The sequence below is a fragment of the Notamacropus eugenii genome, chromosome 6 (assembly GCF_028372415.1).
Source record: "Notamacropus eugenii isolate mMacEug1 chromosome 6, mMacEug1.pri_v2, whole genome shotgun sequence".
Classification (NCBI taxonomy): Eukaryota; Metazoa; Chordata; class Mammalia; order Diprotodontia; family Macropodidae; genus Notamacropus; species Notamacropus eugenii.
This window is the reverse complement of record NC_092877.1, coordinates 16,242,700-16,263,794: the sequence shown is the minus strand read 5'-3', so window position 1 is coordinate 16,263,794 and position 21,095 is coordinate 16,242,700. Positions and strand designations below refer to the sequence as shown.

Sequence of the window (21,095 nt, the reverse complement as noted above, 5' to 3'; positions counted from 1 at the left end):
ACAAGTAGAAGCTTTCCTTGGTCCCAGTTTGTATGTCCATGAAATAGTGATTATTGCACAATAATTATTGCATGTAAAATGGGAGTTAATGTGCATCTTTTAGGGTTGCTGGGTGGTGCAGTGGATAGAGCCTAAAGTCAGGAAGATCTGAGTTCAAATCCACCCTCAGATATGTACTAGGTTGTGACCCTGGGCAAGCCACTTTACCCTGTTAGATTCATTTTTTCATCTGTAAAATGAGCTGGAGAAGGACGTGGCAGAACACTCCAGTATCTCTGCCAAGAAAACTCCAAACGGGGTCAGAAAGAGTCTGATGTGTACCTCTTCTATGGGGTGAATTAGGAGATTATTTATATATGGAATTTAAATTGGTGTGGACATTAAGTTACTAATATGATCAGGAATGGAAAAGTTCAACAACTGGACATATGCTTATAAAGCACCTACTATGAGTAAGGAACTGTGTTAGAGACTGGGGATCAATGATTATGGTTAACAATACTCAGAAGAATAACCAGCATTTCTATAGTGCTTTATCCTGCATAGAACTTCTCTGTATTTAATTGTTTGCTTGTGGTGTCCTCCCTTAGACTGGGAGGATAGAGACCATCTCTTAGTGAAGTGCCTACCACATAGGTACTTAATGAAAGTTTATTGACCATTGTTGACTGAAACTCAACATAGGAAAGTGACCTAGCTAAATTCACTTTGGGGAACAGACCTGGAATTGAACCCAGATCTTCTGACTACAGACAGTGCTCTTTGTATGATATCATGGCTTAATCATGGCACATAGCTGGTATGTGTCAAGACAAGACTTGAATTCAGAGCTTTCTGCCTCCAAGGCTACTGGTGCTCCCTTTAATATCATGTATCTTTAGAGTAAGTTAAAAATTTTAGAAAAGGATTTAAACTTTGCCTTGGAATGACTGGCATTCACCCCACCCTATGTTTCCTCCATCATGTTTCCCTGAAACAGAAGCTAACTCACAGCCAGGTATAGAGGGAGAGGGTGCAGTTGTGAAATGAAATCCTTAATTAATTAGGAGTTACAGCTCTGACTGATAACATAGACAAGTTCTAGATGAAAAGTGTCTTGCTTCATGCCAAGAAGTACTCAGCCAGGGCCTTTGAAATAACTTTTTTTTTGAGTCAAGTTGCCACATCCGGGGCTCATGATCATTAATCTGCTACACTAAGGAGAACCCCTGAAAAAAAAAACTTGAGAAAGGAAGCTGTTGTTTGCTTCTGGATCTCCATGGTGACAAACAACCCTATACACTGTGGTTTTCCTCCAACTGCCTTCCTTGGGGCCTTGCTGTCCAAAGTGTTTTTGGCTTCAAAAATCCTTCAGAAGTGAGACAACTCTTGCCTTAGCCTTGAACTGGCTGCCACTCTCTCAGGCCCCCTCCTTAGACCTCAGCATACTGGGAGGAACAAAGCCGGTGGTCGTAGGAATAGGGCAAAGATTGGGTTACATGTCAGGCTTCCAGAGGGTGCAGGGGCACCACCCATCCATCCAATCAGTCTGATCCCAGGCTCATGAGCTTGTAGTTCTAGAGACAACAGTGATTCAGATTACTTGGGTAATGCAAATGTTACCCAAATGGAAATGCTTGTTTTATTTCATAAATTAAAAAAAGAGAAAGAAAGAGATTCAGTATTTCCAATCTGTTTGTCTAATTGGTTGGGAGTACAGGAGCTAGGAAGACCAAACTTGCCATGAAATTGGTGAAGGTTTCTTCCTGATTATCTGAAGAGATAACAGCTCTAAGGAACTGTTAAAAAAGGGGGTGAGGGAGGTTCCAGGAGATAAAGACTCTGTACAGTTATGTTTGATCATTTACCATACTTATTCAATCTTCATCTTCCTTGTGGGGATTATTCTATGGATAGAGTGAGTCATTCAAGGCTCATGGGATCACTAAGAATGCCAGTGGGCAATCCAGCCCTGAGGTGTGATTTCTCTGTCCCAGCTCAAAAATGATTGCCAGACGATGTATTCTTTCACACTGACCAGTCATATGGTCTTTCTTACGGGGAGTGAGTAGCAGGGTGACAGCTATGAACACTGGTGGGCTTCCAGATTGATGGGATGGTGATCAGAGCAGCATGGCAGGGGACCCAACAGACTGGTATTATTGAGTGAAGATATTTGTGCTTTGGAGACATTCTAAGAATCAAAGATTTAGAGGTGGAAGAGCCTTGGAAGCCATACAATCCAAAATCCCTAATTTATAGCTGAGGAAAATGAGGCACAGGGATTGAGTGACTTGGCCAAGGCATCAGGGCTGGGATTTTACCCCAAGGGATTCAAATCGTACTTCTGTCATTTAAATGAGGGGTTTGGTTGGGCTTGAAGCCCTCTTGGGTTTCGTCCAGCTATAATTTAGCATCCTATATATTACTTTAAGGGCAGCTGTGTGGTAAAGTGGATAGAGAGCCAGGCCTGGAGTTGGGAAGATTCATCTTCCTAAGTTCAAATCTGGCCTCAAACATTTGCTAGCTTTGTGAGCCTGGGTAAGTCACTTAACCCTATTTGCTTCAGTTTCCTCATCTGTAAAATGAGCTGGAGAAGGAGATGACAAATTGCTTCAGTTTCTTTGCAAAAAAACCAAAAACCCAAGTGGGATCACCAGGACTCAGACACAACCGAACACATAATACTTTACAACTTTAAAATAAAAACAAGGGAGCCATTACACTCAAACAAAACTGAGTCCAATTGTCGATCTTCTGGGCAGTAAACAAGCATTCACCAAAGCAATGTCTTAAGGGGAAGAGACAGACAGAATTAGGTATATTGTTCTATATTGGAAAGAGATTTGAATGTAGAGTAGGGAAGACTGAGGTTTAAATCCTCTGAGACTTGCTGCCTGTGTGACTGGCAAAATAACTTCATCTCCGAGATTTTTTCTCATTCTTGACCCCAAATCCAGTGTTGTTGTTATTTTACATTAGCCAAGAAAGGAATGACTTCTCTGTGGATCATAGGCCAAGGATTTAGGCTTTTGTAAAACAAACAAACAAGGAAACAACTCAATCTAAAATAAAAGATGAGCAAAATGTAGTGGAAATTGCCCTGAATTTGGGAAATCCAAGATCTGGGACATATTGTTCCCCCCAGAAGAATGTAAACTCCCTGAGAGCAGAGACTTGCTTTTCTCACTGTCTTCTCGGTGTCTATTAGTTTAGTGCCCAGTACATATCATGGGCTAAAAAAGTGCTTGTTCCATGCACAAATAGGTCTTAGCTCTGCCCATGACAGTACTTAACCTTGGGCATGACGTCTCACTTTTCCTGGACCAACCTGCTTCTTCTTTGGAAAATTAGAGCTGAACTAGATTCTCTCTCATGTACTTTCCAATTCTAAAATTTTATAATGAAGAATCTTTGATTGAATTTGTTTTTCAGTGGTCAGTTCTACTCTTTCAAGTTCCCCCAGCTTCTCTAACTTATTTTTGATACATAACCAACTAAGCTGGGTTCTTACGTTGTGTACTCTTCAGTTCAGGATATGAGCTCAGCAAATTTCACTCATGTTGGTCAACAAGCACTTGAGCACTTACTACATACACGCCAAGCACTGTGTTAATTGCTGTGGATGAAGAGAAAGGCAGTAGAATTTAGATTTTTTTAATGATAAATATCATAGAAGCAAATATAGCTAATTTGGAGATCTTTCTCTCTCACCCTCCAGCTCACCCTCCTATTCCCTTCTGTAGTTATTGCCACTAGATCTTAATCCAACTGAGTTAGTAATCACAGCCAGGGTTTGGGGAAATCAATCCCAGCATCCCCCATGTAGATGTGGCACAGTTGTTCTCTTTTGCTCCCCTCTAAACCCTGAAGTGTTAGGTAAATGTTAGCTGTTGTTGTTATCGAATAAGCCCCTCCAAAGAATTTTAGCTTCGGACCTCCCAAATACTCCAAGCCCTTTTACTGTTTAGAAATGGGGGTTATCATCTTTCAAAGAATGTGCTGGATGTCTGTTTTTCCTTCTTTCTGGAAGGAGACCTGATAATTGTGTTGATAAAAGAGGCAGTAGTAAGGCAGGAATGATTTTTTAAATGATTTTCAAAAAATAAAAAAAAAAAATTTTTAAAAAGAAAAAAAATTAAATTATTTTTTAAAAAACTAAGTGATGTCTTTGGAGAGGCCCAGGTCATCAAAGGATTGTGACATGCCTTCTGTCCAGAGAACTACCTTCTAGGATCACAGAACTCTTAAGGGTTAGAAGGGACTTTCAAGTCCAACCTCCTGCCCACTTCTAGCTTTATCACTACAGCTGTGCCATTAATCAAGTCATAATATTCTTATTTCTCAGTTTTCTCTTTTGCTAAATGAGGATCATAATGTACTGGAGACCTTGCAGGGTGGAGGTTGGTGGGGAAGGGTCCTGCCTCCTCATTATATACAAAAATCAAAGGTCATGAAAGACAAGGGGAACTCCCTTCCTTTCCAAACTCTCTCCCCATCCTGGCTCCTCCCTGACTTACTTTATAGATGTAGTTTTCTTTGTTTGTTTTTGGATTGAATTCAAGATTTAATTGATAAAGGGAATTCCCAGTGATGAAATTCCCCCTATCAAAGATCTCTTATCCTACCGCTATGGATTGTCACTTGTTTTGGACATTAGGGTCTTAGTGAGTCACCTGGGGTTCAGTGTCCTACAGTCAGTATGTATCAAAGGTGGGATTTGAACTCAGGTCTTCTTGCCCTCAAGGCTGGGGGCTCTCTATGTACTACACCATGCTGTCTTTCACATATATGTTGTAGATAATTTATTTGGAGTACCATAAATGTTATGAAACACTTTATCCATACAAGAAATTCTTATCACAACCTTTTTTCATGCATTGAGGCAATATTCTGTCATAGATGGAATTCTGGGCTTAGAGTCAAGATTAGAATTCAAATGTTGCTTCTGACATTTATTAGCTATTGACTTTGGGCAAGTCACTTAAACTCTCTGTCTCTCTGGAAACTCCTTAGTATTCTTCCATTAAAGCAGAGATCAGGTATTTGTGTGTGGGCAGTTTTCTTCCCTGATGAAATCTTAGATCCTTCTCATACACTTCTGTATAAAAATAGTTAAATCATGCACCCATTTTAACGTTTTCTTGGTGTATGGTGTGAGATATTGCTCTATACCTAGTTTCTGCCATCCTGTTTTCTAGTTTTTCCAGCTGTTTTTGTCAGAGAATGAGTTTTTGTTTCAAAAGCTTGGATCATTTGGGCTTATCATATATGAGATTGCTATGATCGTTTACTACTGTGACTTGTGTGCCTAATCTATTCTACTAATCTATCACTATATTTCTTAGCCAATACCAGATTGTTTGGATAATTGCAGCTTTATAATACAATTTGAGATCTGCTACAGCTAGACCACCCACTCTCACATTTTTTCATTGATCCCCTTGACCTTTTGTTCTTCCAGGTGAATTATGTTATGATATTTTATAGCTCTTTAAAATATCTTGTTAATAGTTGGATTCGTATGGCACTGAATAAATAAATTAATTTAGGTAAAATTGTCATTTTTATTATATTGGCTCAGCCTACCCATGAGCAATTAATATTTTTCCACTTATTTAGATCTCACCTTATTTGGGTGAAAAGTGCTTTATAGCTGTGTTCATATCATGTGAACCCAATTAGAAATGGACTTTCTAGAGGGTAATATACTCCCTCTCATTGACTGCATCAAGCTCAGGCTGAATATTCACCTGTCAGGTACATTATAGGGGGAATTCTCTTTCAGGTACTCAGATCCCTGAGGTCCTTTTTGGTTAAAATTCTAAAATCATGTGGCTAATAATTCCACCAGTCAGCTTCCCCTTGGCATACATTCAGCGCCTCCAACAAACTGTTTCAGCAAATATTCCTTTCTGAACATTGGGCAGCATGTTATGTCATGCCAATTGGAAATGTTCCAGTTGCTGAGCTAGGATTCAGGAGCTAACCTTTCTGTGAGCCTAGGGTTCAGGGCAAGTGATAAGAAACTTGCTGAGAACCCCCAAGCTTATTCTCATGTCATTCATAATGCTACAGGAATTGTTTCCCATCTTTATCCAGCCTGTAACTAGCTTCCTTCCTAAGCTATGGGAAACCATATGGACAAAGGCTTGGAGATGGGCTATATCCAAACAAAGAAGGACAAGTAGTCCAGTTAGGTTCATGCTTAGAATACATGGAAAAGGGTACCTTGGAAAGGTCAGATGGTTCCAAATTGGGGAGAACCTTGCATGCCAGGCAGGGAAGCTTGACCTTTACTCTGATGACTGAGAGTTTTGAGCAGAGGAGGGACACCATCAGATCTGATCTCTAGATTTCAAGAGGATTTCCCAGGTGTCTCCATCAGATACGTCTGCCTTATACACTGTTTAACTCATTAGGAAAATGCATTAAAAATCAAAAAGATATTTTGAGACCAAAGTTCTCATGAAAACAGTAGGACACTCTCCACATATAATCAAAGAAGAGGAAAGATTCTAAACTGGTTTGTTTTTCTTGAAGCTGCTTTTCGGGTTCCTTATCCTGACTTCAGAACAAAGACCGATATCCTTATTGGCTTTTATCAGGTAGTGCTGACAAATGGTTGGGGCCCATAGTCACAATCTGTGATGATGAGGATAATCTCAGTGGTTATTTAGTGGTTAGTAAGTACCATCCGCATTTTTTCAGGCACTTAGAAAGGCGAATAAATGAGTGAATTTGAAAAAATATTAATCACTTATTATGTAAAAACCATTGTGCTAACCCCTGGTGAGAAAAATAGAAAAGCAAGCCATTATCTCTTCTCAAGGGGCTTCCATTCCAATGAGGGAGATAATATAAAATAATAATGATGTAATAGCAACAAGCTTTTGTGCATCATTTAAGGTTTGCAAAGTGCTTTCTAAATATTATCTCATTTGGTCCTCAGAACCACCCTGGAAGGTAGGTTATTATTTCTCCCATTTTACAGATGAGGAAACTGAAGCAGACAGAAGTCAAGTGACTTGCTCAGGGTCACCAGATAGTTAAGTAGCAGAGGTCAGATTTGAACTCGTCTTTCTGAATCTAGGTCTATTTTTGTTGCAAAAAGATGAAAAGACTCCATAGTTCTGAGGGTACAAAGACAAAGCAGATGAGAACACATCTTCTTTAATGTCATTTTAACTGGTAATCACATTTGTTTCTTAATATTGTTAGTTGGGTAAGGAGGAAAATTAGCCCTTGATTCCTGAATGTGATTCTGAATGATCTAGTGAGAAAGCTTTATAACCCTGGGACCAGCCTAGGGATGGGCATTAGGGGTATCCAGATATTTGGGAATAATAATTTTCTCATTCTTTTCCTCCTGATCCTATTGTCTTACATCAGTACACCTGTCCCTTGAAAAGCAGGAAAGACATTGAGGCATTGAGGGTGGTTACTGGCTATAGAACTGTGGCTTTCTCCTCCAGATCAAGTACTGATTCAGGCTGTCTCGGAACATAGACCGTCAAAACTAAAAGATACCATCAGATGCAGACAATAGAATGTTAGAGCTGGAGGGGAACATAGAACATAAAAGTGTCACTAGAAGGAAGCTTGGGACATGATACTTAGAATTCTATAAGACTTGGAAGGGACCTTCAAACATAGATCTCAGAATGGTAGAGTTTGAAGGAAATCTAGAATTCAGGCTGCTGTGCTATGTGTTTAAAACATTCTTTAGGGTGTGCATTTAAGTTCAAAATGGAAAAAAAACAATTTTAAAAAAAGTGTAGAATATGGAGTTTCAAAACTGGAAGAGATTTTGGGGAGGCCATTTAGTCTAAGCTTTCATTTTACAGATGGGGAAACTGAGCCCCAGAGAAGGTAAATTACTTATCCAGTTTTACCCAGCTAATGAGTGGGGGAGAATTTCAGTCTCAGTTTGGAGTGAGGCTGGCACATAATGGACAGGAGAAGTCAATACATTTGTTCAAAGAAGATGAAAATCTATGTTTCTAAGCCCGAGTGAGGAGTGCCTCATCACTGTAGGTGTTTTGAGATTCCCATGCTTAATTTAAATCACTTCGCCCTTCTCTGTCTGAGGTTACTCATCTGTAAATTGGGGATAATATGCTACCTGAGGAATAATGAGGTTATTTAATAATTAAGGTTCTTGAAGTCTTCAGAGATTGCAATACAAGATCAAATATGACAGTATAATTTTCTGCTTCTTATTGAGACTACAGATTAATTTCTTCAAAACTCATAAGAGGCCTTGTGTGCATTTTGCACATCATATGCTAATTAAGGAGTTCTTTATCTTATAAGATGTCAGCTAAGCTTCATTTAGTCTTTTGGTCAGCTATCATATGACCATTTGGACGTAGGAGAAGATTGTTCAACCTGGAAATGCTCGAATCAGTGCTGATGGTTTCTGTTTTCTAATATATTTATCCCTTCCACATCTCCATGATCTGGAAAATCTGCATAAATTTTTTTTGGCTCTCCCTTTGTACCAAACAAGAAATCTGATTTTTTTTCTTTTTCTTTTATGGGGTATTGTTATTATACAATACTATACATTTATTTTATACATTTCTGAGTTTCTAAACTTTTTCTATGGCACCTGCTGGCCTTTACATATTGTCTGTGGCTTCTGCAAAACTCCCCCCAAATTCCTATTTAATTTCTTATGCGGACCTGTGATATATTGAAACTGCGTGTGGAAAGGATAAGTGTACTTGAGAGTTGACCAAAGTGGTTTCATGCATAGGATCTCATCTGGGTCTCCCAACAAGCCTGTGAGACAAATAAGGCAGGTCTTATTAGCCTCAGTTCACAGAAGAAGGTGAAACTCCAATGGTTTGAGTGACTTGCCAAGGTCTTACATTTGGAGTCAGAGTCAGGACTGAAGAACCAAAGAAAAATAAAGCTGGAAAGGACCAAAGTGGCCATCCAGTGCAATCCATATGTCAACAGAATCCATTCTACATCATGCTTCATCAATGAGCACCCTTCTTCCTTCCTGTTTCCCTTGCTTTACCCTTTCTTCCTTTCCCTTTGCTCCCTGTTCTCCTTCCCTCTCTCCCTACCTCCAGAGGCAAACCTTCCTACTTTTATGCAGAAAGTTCTTCCTTGTGTTCAATATAAATTTACCTCTTTGCTTCTTTGCTCACTAGCTCTGGGGCCAAGCAGAACAAGTCTAATATATTTTCTACACGGCATATTCAAACACATGAAGACAGCTGCTGTCCACCCTCTTCAGGTTTATCTTTGCCAGTCTGAAAATCTCCTGTTCTTTCAATAGGTCCTCAGAGGGCTTAATTTTGAGAACCTTTATTATCAAAGTCATATGAAGGTCTTCTGGAGGCCAGCCCAGGGCTCCTTCTACTCCATACAACACCCAGGCGTCGGGGATCACTCATTCAGAAGATTGAAGAATGAGATTGCTTTGCCTTAAGTTTTCCCAGAATCAGACTCCATGTGATGCTGTAATGGAAAAAGCCAGGAATGTTCTAGCCATGGTTGAGTCCCAACATTGCTGTGGGACGTTGGGCAAAGCATTGCACTTTGCCTTGAGATCCTTGTCTTCTCATCTTTAAAATGGGGATGATAATATTGGCTATTCCTCAGACCTGACACTCCATCACTTGTCTTTTTGCTTGGTCCTACATGGTTAAAATGCTACCACCCCAAGCCATGTGCCTACCTCACCTCTGCTTCTTGGGATCCCTTGTTTCTTTCAAAACTCGGGTCAAGCTTTTACATGAAGTCTTTCCCGACCCCACCCAGCTGCTCCCTCTCAAAACTGCCTTGTATTCATTTTGTGTATATTTTGCATAAACATATAAATGTGCTTTATTTCCATCATGAGAGCGTAAGCTGCTGTTTCACTTTTGTCTTTGTTATCTCTCTAGTAGTTAGTGTAGTGCCTGACACATAGCAGGCACTTATGAAGTCCTTGCTAATTATTGAAGCATTTTATAAACTTTTAAGCACTATAGAAATGTGTTCCATTTCTGTATAAATTATAAAATTCTATAAAAATTGCTATAATACAAAAATCCAATATTATATAAATTATATATCATACCAATGGCATTATATCAATAACACCACATTAACGTATAATTATAATGATTATATTATACTAATTATGTAATATATTATAATTATAATTTTAAGACTAAGTTAATTCTAATGGCTTGAGATTCTGTGAAATCTTTAAGTCCATTAAATGAGACTAATCAATAAACTGACTTTTTTTCTTTCCCCTTTTCAACCAACAGAACTGAATATTACCTGCAGATTTGCAGGGGTTTATCACGTTGAGAAGAATGGTCGATACAGTATTTCTCGAACCGAGGCTGCTGACCTTTGTAAGGCTTTTAATAGCACCCTTCCTACCCTGAAGCAGATGGAACAAGCACTGAGCATCGGGTTCGAGACTTGCAGGTAATCATCATCATCATCATCATGATATATTTTTATACCCATTTTATAGATCAGGAAACTGAGCTTCAGAGAAGTGAGGTTGGTTGTCTTACCCAGGGTTGCATATGACTAGTAAATGCTGGAGGCAGGACTTTTGCCCAGGTCCTCTGACATCTGGAGCTCCTTCCCCTGAAAGAGAGTCAGGTTCCCTGAGGCAAAGGGGATTAGTTGTCGGAGGTTCACTGTGGGGAGGCTGAGAGGGTCAGAATGACAGCTGGATGGATAGTCTCCTGAAGGGTCTGATCCACCTATTAATGTGTCAAAATAAATTTGAAACTAGTATGGCAACTGGAATTTAGTCAGCTTAGCTTTCTGTGAATCATAGAGAGGGGAGCCCTGAAGAGGCCACCTAGACCATCTGCTTCTTCAGTGCTCGAATGCCTCCCCAGCTTTCTCTTGCCTTTGAAGAGGCAAGATAGAATTGTCTGAGCCCCAAGAGAAGAAATAAATAGTAGTTTTTGAGATCGACATGCCGTTCAATGTGCACTCTAGGACTTGGACTTACATCAGGAACACTGTATTTTCTTTGTTTTGTCATTTTTTTCTTTCTTGTTCTTCCTTTTTTTCTGTCATGTATTTTTTTTTTTCATTTAGACGTGTGATTTAATTGATATCTAGAACTTCCTGCTAGGTGGCACAGTGGAATAGAGTGCTGGCCTTAGAGTCAGGAAGACTGTGAGTTTACTCTCTATGTGACCCTGGGCAAGTCACTTAACCCTGTTTGCCTCAGTTCCCTCATCTGTAAAATGAACTGGAGAAGGAAAAGGCAAACCACTCCAGAATCTCTGCCAAGAAAACCCCAAATGGGGTCATAGAGAGTCAGACATGGCTGAAAGGACTGAACAACAACAGGAACTTCCAGAGTGGAAATTCCCTCTATTGATTCTGACGGGCAACTCTTCTACAACTTAAGTCTTAGGTAATTGCGTGGGGCAATGAGTGGTTAAGGATTTGCTGATGGTCATATAGTTGGTACGTGTCAGAGAAGGGAAGTGACCTCAGCTTTTTCTGACTCCAAAGCTGGATCTCTTCACACTGTGTCCATCTGCCTTTCTTTTTTATTTTGATGTACTCTGTTCTACTTATCAAATGGGCCTGTTTGCTGGTCTCCACTCATAACATGTCATCTCTTGCCTCCTTCTCTTTGCCCACACTGCTGCCCCCGTCTCTGGAGTGACCTCCTCACTTTTGCCTCAGTTACCCTGGGTTTGTTCAAAGCATACCGAGCCCAAGTATCACATCCTACATGAAATCTTTTCTGCTTCCCCTAGGGTTTGATGCTCTTTCAGTTCTGAAATGACATTGTCTTTGCCTTGTTTGTACTTTGAATGTACTTACCTGTGTGTATGTTTTATCTCTCCCCATCCCCAACTTCCTCATACAAACTCCTTGATGGAAGTATTTGAGCACTGTGTTTGACACAGTAAGATTTAATAAATGTTTATTGAATTGGTTTCCTCCCTCCCTCCCTCCCTCCCTTCCTTCCTTCCTTCCCTTCTTCCTTCTTTCCCTCCCTTGTCTTCTTTCTTCCCTTCCTTCTTTTCTTCTTTCTTCATTTGTTCCAATCTGGGAAGGAAAAAAAAAAGTGTTTTACCTTTTACAAGGTGTTTTCCAAGATACTAAAAAACACAAAACCAAAAACTCTTCTTAGATATTAAAAAACAAAAACCTCATTTTCAAAGTACCAAGAAGAGCCCCCAAAGTACTCCCCCTTTCACTGTCTTCTCCCATACACCTCCCCCCAGCCCCGAAAACCTATCTTATGCTGCTTTGCATCAACAAAACAGCTTCATCTGTGTCTCTAGTCCTATGGACAGCAGTGTCTGTTAGCAGTAAGGGACCACGCTGACCACAAATGGAAAGTTCTTCATTTTCACTTGAGAGTTTCTATGCAATCTTCTCATCGCCTGCTCTGTAGTTTCCTGCATTGGCCCACAGCTTCCCCTTCACACACACACTCTCTCTCTCTCTCTCTCTCTCTCTCTCTCTCTCTCTCTCTCTCTCTCTCTCTCTCTGTCTCTCTTTCTCTCTCTCTCTCCCTCCCTCCCTCCAGGGATCACTATGGAAACTTCATAAAGTCTCCATGACAGTCACGCGTCTCCAACACTTGGTTACCAGGTAGCCAGTCAAGAGACTTGATTAGAGTCTGAGCTCTTAGCTACTTGAATCACTTTCCCTCCCAGAGGCTCACTTTCTTTACTGGTAAGAGAATGAGATTGGATTAGACACCCTCAGATTTAAAATCAGAGGAACTATTGGAATTCTGCCTCAACCACTTATTACCTACAGACACTGTAAATTGAGAGGACTGGGCTGGATGGTTTCCAAAGTGCCTTTGACCTTTAAACAATTATGATTCCTTCTGGATGCAAGACACTGAGCCCCCATCTACAGAATGGACTCTGGTTTCTTTCCATTGGGAAGGATGTGCAATTAGCAAACCTGTGCAGGGAAATCTTATGGATTTTCAACAGGGTCACCAGTAAATGCTAGAAATCATGTTTGTTGTGGGACTTTGACATGCTGTTGACACAGTTCATAGGGAAGTTCTTACTGAAATAACAATGAAAGTAATAATAATATATAGCATTTCCCAGGGAAAGTAATATGCTCATTAACTCATGTGGGACAGGAAAAGAGCAAAGATTCTGACATCAGAAGACCTAGGTTCAGAACCTAGCTGAGCCATTTAATGTGTTTGTGACCTTGGGCACACATCTGGGGCCTCAGTTTCCTCATCCATAAAATGGGGGTTTGCCTAGATGGCCCTATATATGCTATTTTTCTATTCTCACAATACTATGAAATAAATAAGGCAATTTTATTCTTTATTATCATTATTATTTCTATTACATCATTTCCATTTTGCAGCTGAGGAAAATTAGACTAAGATACATTAAGAGACTGACCAAAGTTGGGATGCAGACCTAGGCCCTCTGACTCCCAGGTCACAGGTACAAGGGAAATTTGGGGTTCACACAAAGCAAGATGGCCCATAAGGAGCAATCCATTGTTCATCTCACCCACAACTGAAAGTCTGACTTACAAAATCTATTTCCCTAGTTTCTGGATCAGATAGCGGCCACATGACAGATGCCAGTGATAGACCTGGAGTCCCTACTTTCTCCTGTCTGCCCCTCCCTGATAAATAGTAATTTTCAGGTATATAGAACTTATTACCACTTAATGCTCCCCACCCCTCCAAGCTGAGGAGACTTCAGGAAAACCAGTTGGTCCATTCAAATGAGGAATTAGTCATAGGCTCTCTAGTTGCAACAGACTTTTAATTAGTGCTGTGTCTTAAGAGACTAGAAAACCTGTATAAATGCCAGAAGGTTTGGGGGAGGCGGATACAGTACCTGAGGCAGTATGGATTTTTGGCATGAAGTTGCTGAAATATGAGAGACATAATTTTTAGCCAGGGTTGCATTTTAGAAATACTGCTGAATAGGAAGCTTTTTTCCTTTCCCTAGCTCAAATCAATTCAATTGGATTCAGTCAACAACCATTTATCAAGTACATACTATATGTTCTAGAAAAAGCAACAATTAACAAACACTTACCCTCAAGAAGCTTACCTCCTAATTTAACTCAGTGTAATAGACATTTATCGATCTCTTTTATGTCCAAGAGACAGTGTGTCCTCTGAACATAGTACTGGTCTCGGAGGTAGGAAAACCTGATTTCAAGCCATGTCTCTATCAAAGAGTGAGTGTATGACTTTGGGTAACTCACTTGATGCCCTAGGAAACTAGGGGTGGGGAGCCTGCTCTAAGACTATCTATTAAAGATAATTTATTGTTTGTATTGCATTTGTTTTGTGTATTCTTATTGTGACTTCTCATACAGAATGTAAGCTCTCTTGAAGGCAGGGATGGGCTCATTTTTTCTCTGTATCTCCCAGTGCCTAGGCTGCACTTGGCACCTACAAGGTGCTAAACACTTACTTGTTAATTTATTGATTGAATGATTGAAGCAGTTCCTTTACAGGAAGTCTCCCCTCCCTATGAAGTCACAGGTACTGACCCTTTATGTCCCTGTCCACCTCCACCCTACAAAGTGGAAGGCATTGCTCTAAGTGAGGGAGATAGACCGAAAAGAAAGCATCAGTTCTCACAGAGGTTTCATTAGACTAGGGTAACATTTCCTTATTGTCAGACCACACCTCATTTGTTGTTTTGTGGTCATCAAGGCTTAGGCCAGAGGACTGGAAGGGGCCTTAGAGGCCATCTAGTTCAACTGACTCCTTTTACAGATGAGGAAACTGAGTTCCAGAGATGACAAATGTTGTCAACACAGACAGTGTCAGATGCAAGTTTAAACCCAGAGGTGCTTCTGATTCAGTTTCCACTCCCCTTCTCTTACTAACCTTGAACACATTCAGCTTAGGAATAGAACTCAAAGATACTCCCTACCCTTTCCACTTTCCCTGACATGTAAGTTCTCCTCTTGGGAGGCACTGAAAAAAAATGTTTGGGTTTTTTTTTTGTCTTCCCTTCCTCCTTCTCGTTCTTTCTTCCCCTGTCCCTTACTTTCCCTTCCCTTCCTTTTTTGAAAGTAGTCAATTAGTCAAAAAATATTTATTAAGTGCCACAATATGTTACACACTGTTTAGAGCATTAGGAATACAAAAGGGAAGCAATCCCTGCCTGCAAGGAGCTTATATTCTATTGGTTTGCAGTACAGAGGATCCTCTTCTTCTCTCAGAAAATATAGCTTCTCATTTCTGTGATTGTTTAGTTTTATTTAACTGGGACTCCAGTTTTTCAACAGATCTATGATCTCATTAAACTCAATTTAAATCCTTAATAAAAGGATATGTTCTATGAAGTTTGGATTCAGTCAAAGGGCCACACTTGAGGACCTAGAGGACCACATGTGGCCTCGAGGCTGCAGGCTGCCCACCCCTGGTAGGCATTTCCTTTAGCAGAGCAAATTACAATTAATTTGTGATATCCTATCCTATTTGGACCTATCCTATGTGACTCTGGTCCATGTCCATGTCCTTCCACAAATTTGCCACCAGGTTTCTACCTAATATACTGGGAGTTTTCCTTGTATCCTCTCAACAATGCATAAATACCAATAGGGTGCATGATCTTTCCTCTGGTTATCTCTTCTCTCCACATGACTGGCCTATGATTTTTCTTGTCATACATTTACTTAGTTATCTCCTTTATTCCATTTCTCCCATGTAATTCCTTATTTTGTATGGTTGCAGCATGCCCACACCCAACTTTAACCCCTCTGAAATGCTTTAGGGCTAATTTAAATAAAGGAATATAGAATAAGTAAAGAATTGGGTTCAGCAAAAAATATTGAGAACATTTGAACTGTTGGGTTGGGAGAGGTACAAAGAAAAATTCAAGATGGCACCAGACCTCATGCAGCTTATGATCTTGAGTTATCCCATGACTCCTCATGATAGTCCTGGCAGGCTGATAACCTCCTTTTCTTCTACAGGTATGGATTCATAGATGGACATGTTGTAATCCCACGAAAGACGCCCCGGTTTCTCTGTGCAGCAAATAACACGGGGGTATATATCCTTGCCTCAAATATGTCTCAATACGACACCTACTGCTTCAATGCCTCAGGTGGGTTGGCATTTATTTCCATTGCATTGTTTGTCATTTGAATGAAATAAATTGATATCCCAACTTAGAGAAGCCTTATCTTGGTGGAAAGTAGGGATGAAGGAAGCACCTGATAACGGGTCAGAGGTGAGAGGTCTAGCCAAATCAATAATTGGAGTGGCATAAGCAGGTAGTCATCAAGAAACTACCATGTATGTGGTACTGTACAGAACATATAGTAGTTGTGCAAACTTCAGTAATTTAATTCAGCAAACCTTTATTAAGCACCTACTAGATATTAGGGTGCTGGGACTATGACATAAAAAATGAAAAGCCCCTGACTTCTAGGAGCTTATATTCTATTGGAGGAGGGGTTTCAATATGTAGAGATAACTACATATAAATTGTTGTGGTGTTTGTCCTTTATTTTTGAAGACGACCATGATATCAGAGAAATGATGACATGACTTGTACTTGACTTTGTTTTGAGTGAGTGAGGACTGCATAGGTCACCAGTCTCACTTCTTCTCCTGAGCCATGTGCATTCAGTGACTAGATATTCATCAGGATGACTGGAGATGACCCAGGATGCAATGGGAGATCTTGACCTCTTTAGGCTAAGGCCTATTCAGGTAGTCACTTAGAGTGAGGTAAGGCCCATTCAGTGAATAGGCCTCTTTAAGAAATAGTCAGAGAATGGCCCTTCTAATGAGCAAAAGAAAAAAAAAACTAAATCAAGCTTGGAGGGAAAGAGCAGCAGTTACTATTGATAATCACTCTTAAGCCAGGAGGGTCCAGGAAACAGCCCTTAAGTGGAACTTGGCAGGGACCTATTGTTGTCCAATCTATGGGCTTCAGAATGCACTAGGTTTAAGGTTTTGAGAAAGAAAGAAAGGAAGGAAGGAAGAAAGGAAGGAAGGAAGGAAGGAAGAAAGAAAGAAAGAAAGAGAAGGAGGGAGGGAGGAGAGAAAGAAAGAAAGAAATCTAGCCAGTAAAACCCAAGTCAACTGGGCATCTTTTGGCCCTCCAAAGCCCTCCAAATTTATCTTCCTTTGGAGAGGAGAAGGAAGGGGAGAGGTAGGCAGAAGGGAGAGGAGGAGTTGAGTTACCAAGCTAGTTGGGTCCCCATTATGTTACTTACATAACATATTATATGTAATATTTATTATATATAACAGTATATTACATGTAGCATTTATTACATCAAATAATATAGTTAATATATTATAGATGATATTTGTTATATGAAAAAATAGATAATCTTAATATTTATTATGTCATATCATGTATACTTTTAAACCAGGACCTTGTTGCTCTTTGTATGCATATAAATGTATAGGTTGTTATGTACATGATGCATATATTATATATGTGTTATGTGTATATGTATATGTGTGTATTTATATACACACATGTATGTATGTATGTATGTATATTTCAAAAAGGAGTGAGTGCAGGTACCTGGGGGGAAGGCTACGCAGATGGGCAGATGAGGAAAGGAGTTGGTAAGTGTCATCTGTGTTGTACTTTGAAGTAAGGTATCTGCCTTTCAGATAGTTGCTTTGGTGAGAGAGAGATGGAGATAGAGGTAGATGATAGAGAGAGAGAGAGAGAGAGAGAGAGAGAGAGAGAGGGGGGGGGGAGCTTAGTCTTCACTGTCTGCTTGCTCAAGGTCTTCATGAAAGGTCACTGAATGAAGCAATGCCTTCTGCTGCCCTAATTCTCTCCAGTCCAGCAATGCTCATTATGTAGCAAGAAAGCCTGGCTAATGAGGTTCCATTATTACAGAAGAGAGGGCAAACATAATTGAATATCTTTGGGTTGTCATCCTCACTGGCATGTACACTGCCTTGAATCTGAGGAATGCTGAAAACACACCAAACATTCTTTAGAATAGAAATTGGAACACCACCTATCAGTCTCTCAGCTTGGGGATGTGGTCTGAACTTAGTCTTCCCTTGGTTTTAATTTTCTTGATGTCACATCAGGATTTAATCAGTCCTGAAGGAAGCTGAGGGTAACTCCCAGTCCAAGTCTGAACTGATCTCAATCGAGTTGGGGTTTAGAGGTAACTGACCTGGGGGCTGCTTTTGCCAAGCCCTAATGGTGAATGAGAAGACAAGTTCAAAGGTTAAATTTATGACATGGTCAGAGAAAAGGTCCTGGTTTGACTGTTTCGTTGGTCAGACCTAATGCAGAATTTATCAAATACTTGCTGAGCAGAAAAGGAAACTGATATATGAGTCAATGAAAGGCATGAAGTTAGCAAGTGTCAGAGGCTGAATGTGAGCCTGGGTCTTCTCTGTAGAAGAGCCCTCTAGTCCTTGTGCCAGCCTACCTTGACAGTAAAAGGAAGGAAGCAAGTAAGTATTTATGTACTTAAGTCTGTGCACTTTGCAAATATTATCTCATTTAATCCTGATAACAGCCCTATGAAGCAGGTGCTGTTATTGTCCTTATTTTATAGTTCAGGAAACTAAGGCAAACAGGTTAAATGACTTAAGGTCACACAGTTAGTATATATCTGAGGCTACATTTGAACTCAGGTTTTCCTGACTCCAGACTCAATGCTCTGTCCATGACATTATCTAGAGGAGAGTCTCATCTGGTTCTAAATCTATGATCCTATGATTTTTGTCTTTGTTATTCTCCAACTTAAATATTTTTATAGCAGTGGATGAGAGATAATAAGGCTTTTGGTGGGGCAGACCGGAACCTATAATGTCATAGGATCATTTTTGTTGTTGTTCAGTCATTTCAGTCATGTTCAAATCTTTGTGACCTCAAACAGGGTTTTCTTGACAAAGGTATTGGAGTACTTTGCCACTTCCTTCTCCAGTTCATTTTAAAGATGAGGAAACTGAGGCAAATAGGGTTAAGTGACTTACCCTGGCTCACAAAGCTAGCAAGTATTTGAGGTCAGAGTCTTCCTGCTGACTCCAGGATTTGCACTCCACTGTGCCACCTAGTTGCCCTCATAGGATCATAGGATCACAGATTGAAAGTTGGAAGGCATCTCAGAGGCTCCTAGGGAGCTCCCAGGGGAAAAAGTTCTTTGCTCTGTTATAGAGGATCAGCTGTTTTGCCATTTACAGTCACAGAGAGGTTGTTATCTTCCACATGGATAGGATGCATGCATAAGACTGTTGGGTTTTTTGTTTGCTTTTTAGCTAAATGATCACTTTTACGTTAGAGGGAAGTCCTTGTGTGGTAGCATTTACTGTATTTGCTAAAGTAATAACTGCCCATTTCTTTCCTCCAAGTCAATAAAAACCAAATTCATGAAAGTCCTCTTACATGATTAATGAAACAGTAGCTGCCATTTACAGATAGCACTTTAGGATTTACAACATATTTTCCCAGTAGCAGCTCTGAGGGAGGGAGATCAAATGGGATTATCCCCATCTTAAAGATGGGAAAACTTTCTTCTTAACAATTTCTTTTGTAAAGGGCTGTGACCTTTCCTTTGAGCTGACGCAAATCAATCAACCAGGCAATCAACAAGCATTTATTGTCTTCTATGTTTGAGGTTTGAGATACAATCCTTTCCTGTTCTATTATGTATATGTAGAAGTTGATTTTATTTGGAATTTGTTAGGTTCAGAGAAAAAAAACACATAAAAGGAAAATGAGCAAAAATAATTGGACTTTGGTGTCTCTATGGCAATGTCTCTATTCTGTGAAGTCCCAGCTTTTGTTGACAGGACACCTAGAAATCATCAAGATATCAGCTGAACACAAAGACTTGTTGACTCATGGTACTTGAACCAAAATTAGGCCAGAGATAATCAACCATCTACCAGATAAAGCCAGGAGAAAAAAAAAATCTATGTGGAGCTTATCTCCATAAACAGCACCAATAAAGAACATTTCTCACCATATTTTCATAGAGAAATATGAACTCTTGTCAAGCCTGTAGAAGGTCATTGAGCATCCTGAGCTAATTTGATGTTCTTTTTCTTTGGTATTCTTGGATCTTTCCATTTTAGTTGAAGAAAGGAAAGTGATACAGTGGAAATCGACTTGGAATCTCTGATTCTATTTGAATTGCCACCTCAGTTTCAATTTAACCTATCAATTATGATCATTTTCATCATATTTCTATGCCTGTGAAAGTATTTCGTTAAAGGTGCTTGATGCTCTGTGCACATGCTTGTGGTGTGGTGTGTTCTTCTGTGAGCATTTGGGAGGTAGAGAGTCCTGGGAAATGGGTGGTGACAATGGACTTTACAATCTATGGCTGAAAGACAACACCAGACAACTTCCTCTCTTGGGAAGTTTCCAGGGGAGATTTCTCTGTCAGGGTTGGTTCCTACCTAGTTCTGTTCTTTACTACCTGTGGGACCTTGAGAAAATCTCTTCCGCTCTCTTAGCCTCACTTTTTTGTAACCTATATAATAGTGTTGGTTAACTAGATGATTTCTAAGATCCCAAATGAGGTGGAGGGGTGAGGTTAGGTAGGTTGAAAAGGCCAGGTTGGAATGGTGTTGGGAAGGGCAGGGAAATCATCAAATGCTAATAAAAAAAAGAATAAGGCATGGTGAAAAAATTGTCTTAGTAAATTTTTATTTTTTTTAATGGGACTAACTCTTGACTCATTTCAATGAAACTCACCATTCGCATCATTCTCTTTCCTCACAGCTCCACTGGACAAAGAAGACTGCTCATCTGTCACAGACATACCAAGTACATTTGAAGGACAAATCACCATAGGTACCTTTCCCTGTTGATTTTATTGTATGTTCTAATTACAAGGGTGGGAGTGGGGCGGGGAGTGGGGATCAAAAGTGATGCCTGTTTTCAGTAGTGTCAAAGTAACAGGGCCAGTGCAGAGGCTACGGTCCACTGTGCTCATGCTGATTTTTTTTTATCTCTTTGCCCAGACTTTGGACTGACTTAATTTGTCTTAATTGAGGAAGGATTCTACTAGAATCCCTAGCAGGACTTTGGGTGGGGGTTGGAGGACCCAACTCTGGTATTTGATCTCTGAAACTTGAACTCAGGTCTTCCTGACTCTAAGGCTGGCTCTCTCTAAGCAATTATTTCAGGTTGCTATGT

The 21,095-nt window shown here is 40.0% G+C and overlaps 1 protein-coding gene across 12 annotated transcripts in view; it reads left to right on the top strand.

Annotated features, from left to right (window-relative positions):
• CD44 (CD44 molecule (IN blood group)) overlaps positions 1-21,095 on the top strand; it is a 90,215-nt gene that overhangs the window by 24,911 nt on the left and 44,209 nt on the right. For all 12 annotated transcript variants that reach the window (XM_072619158.1, XM_072619157.1, XM_072619156.1 and 9 more), the window contains exons 2-4: positions 10,257-10,422; positions 15,925-16,058; positions 20,679-20,750. In XM_072619158.1, the coding sequence (XP_072475259.1) occupies positions 10,257-10,422; positions 15,925-16,058; positions 20,679-20,750 (372 nt within the window). The remainder of the gene's footprint in view (positions 1-10,256; positions 10,423-15,924; positions 16,059-20,678; positions 20,751-21,095) is intronic.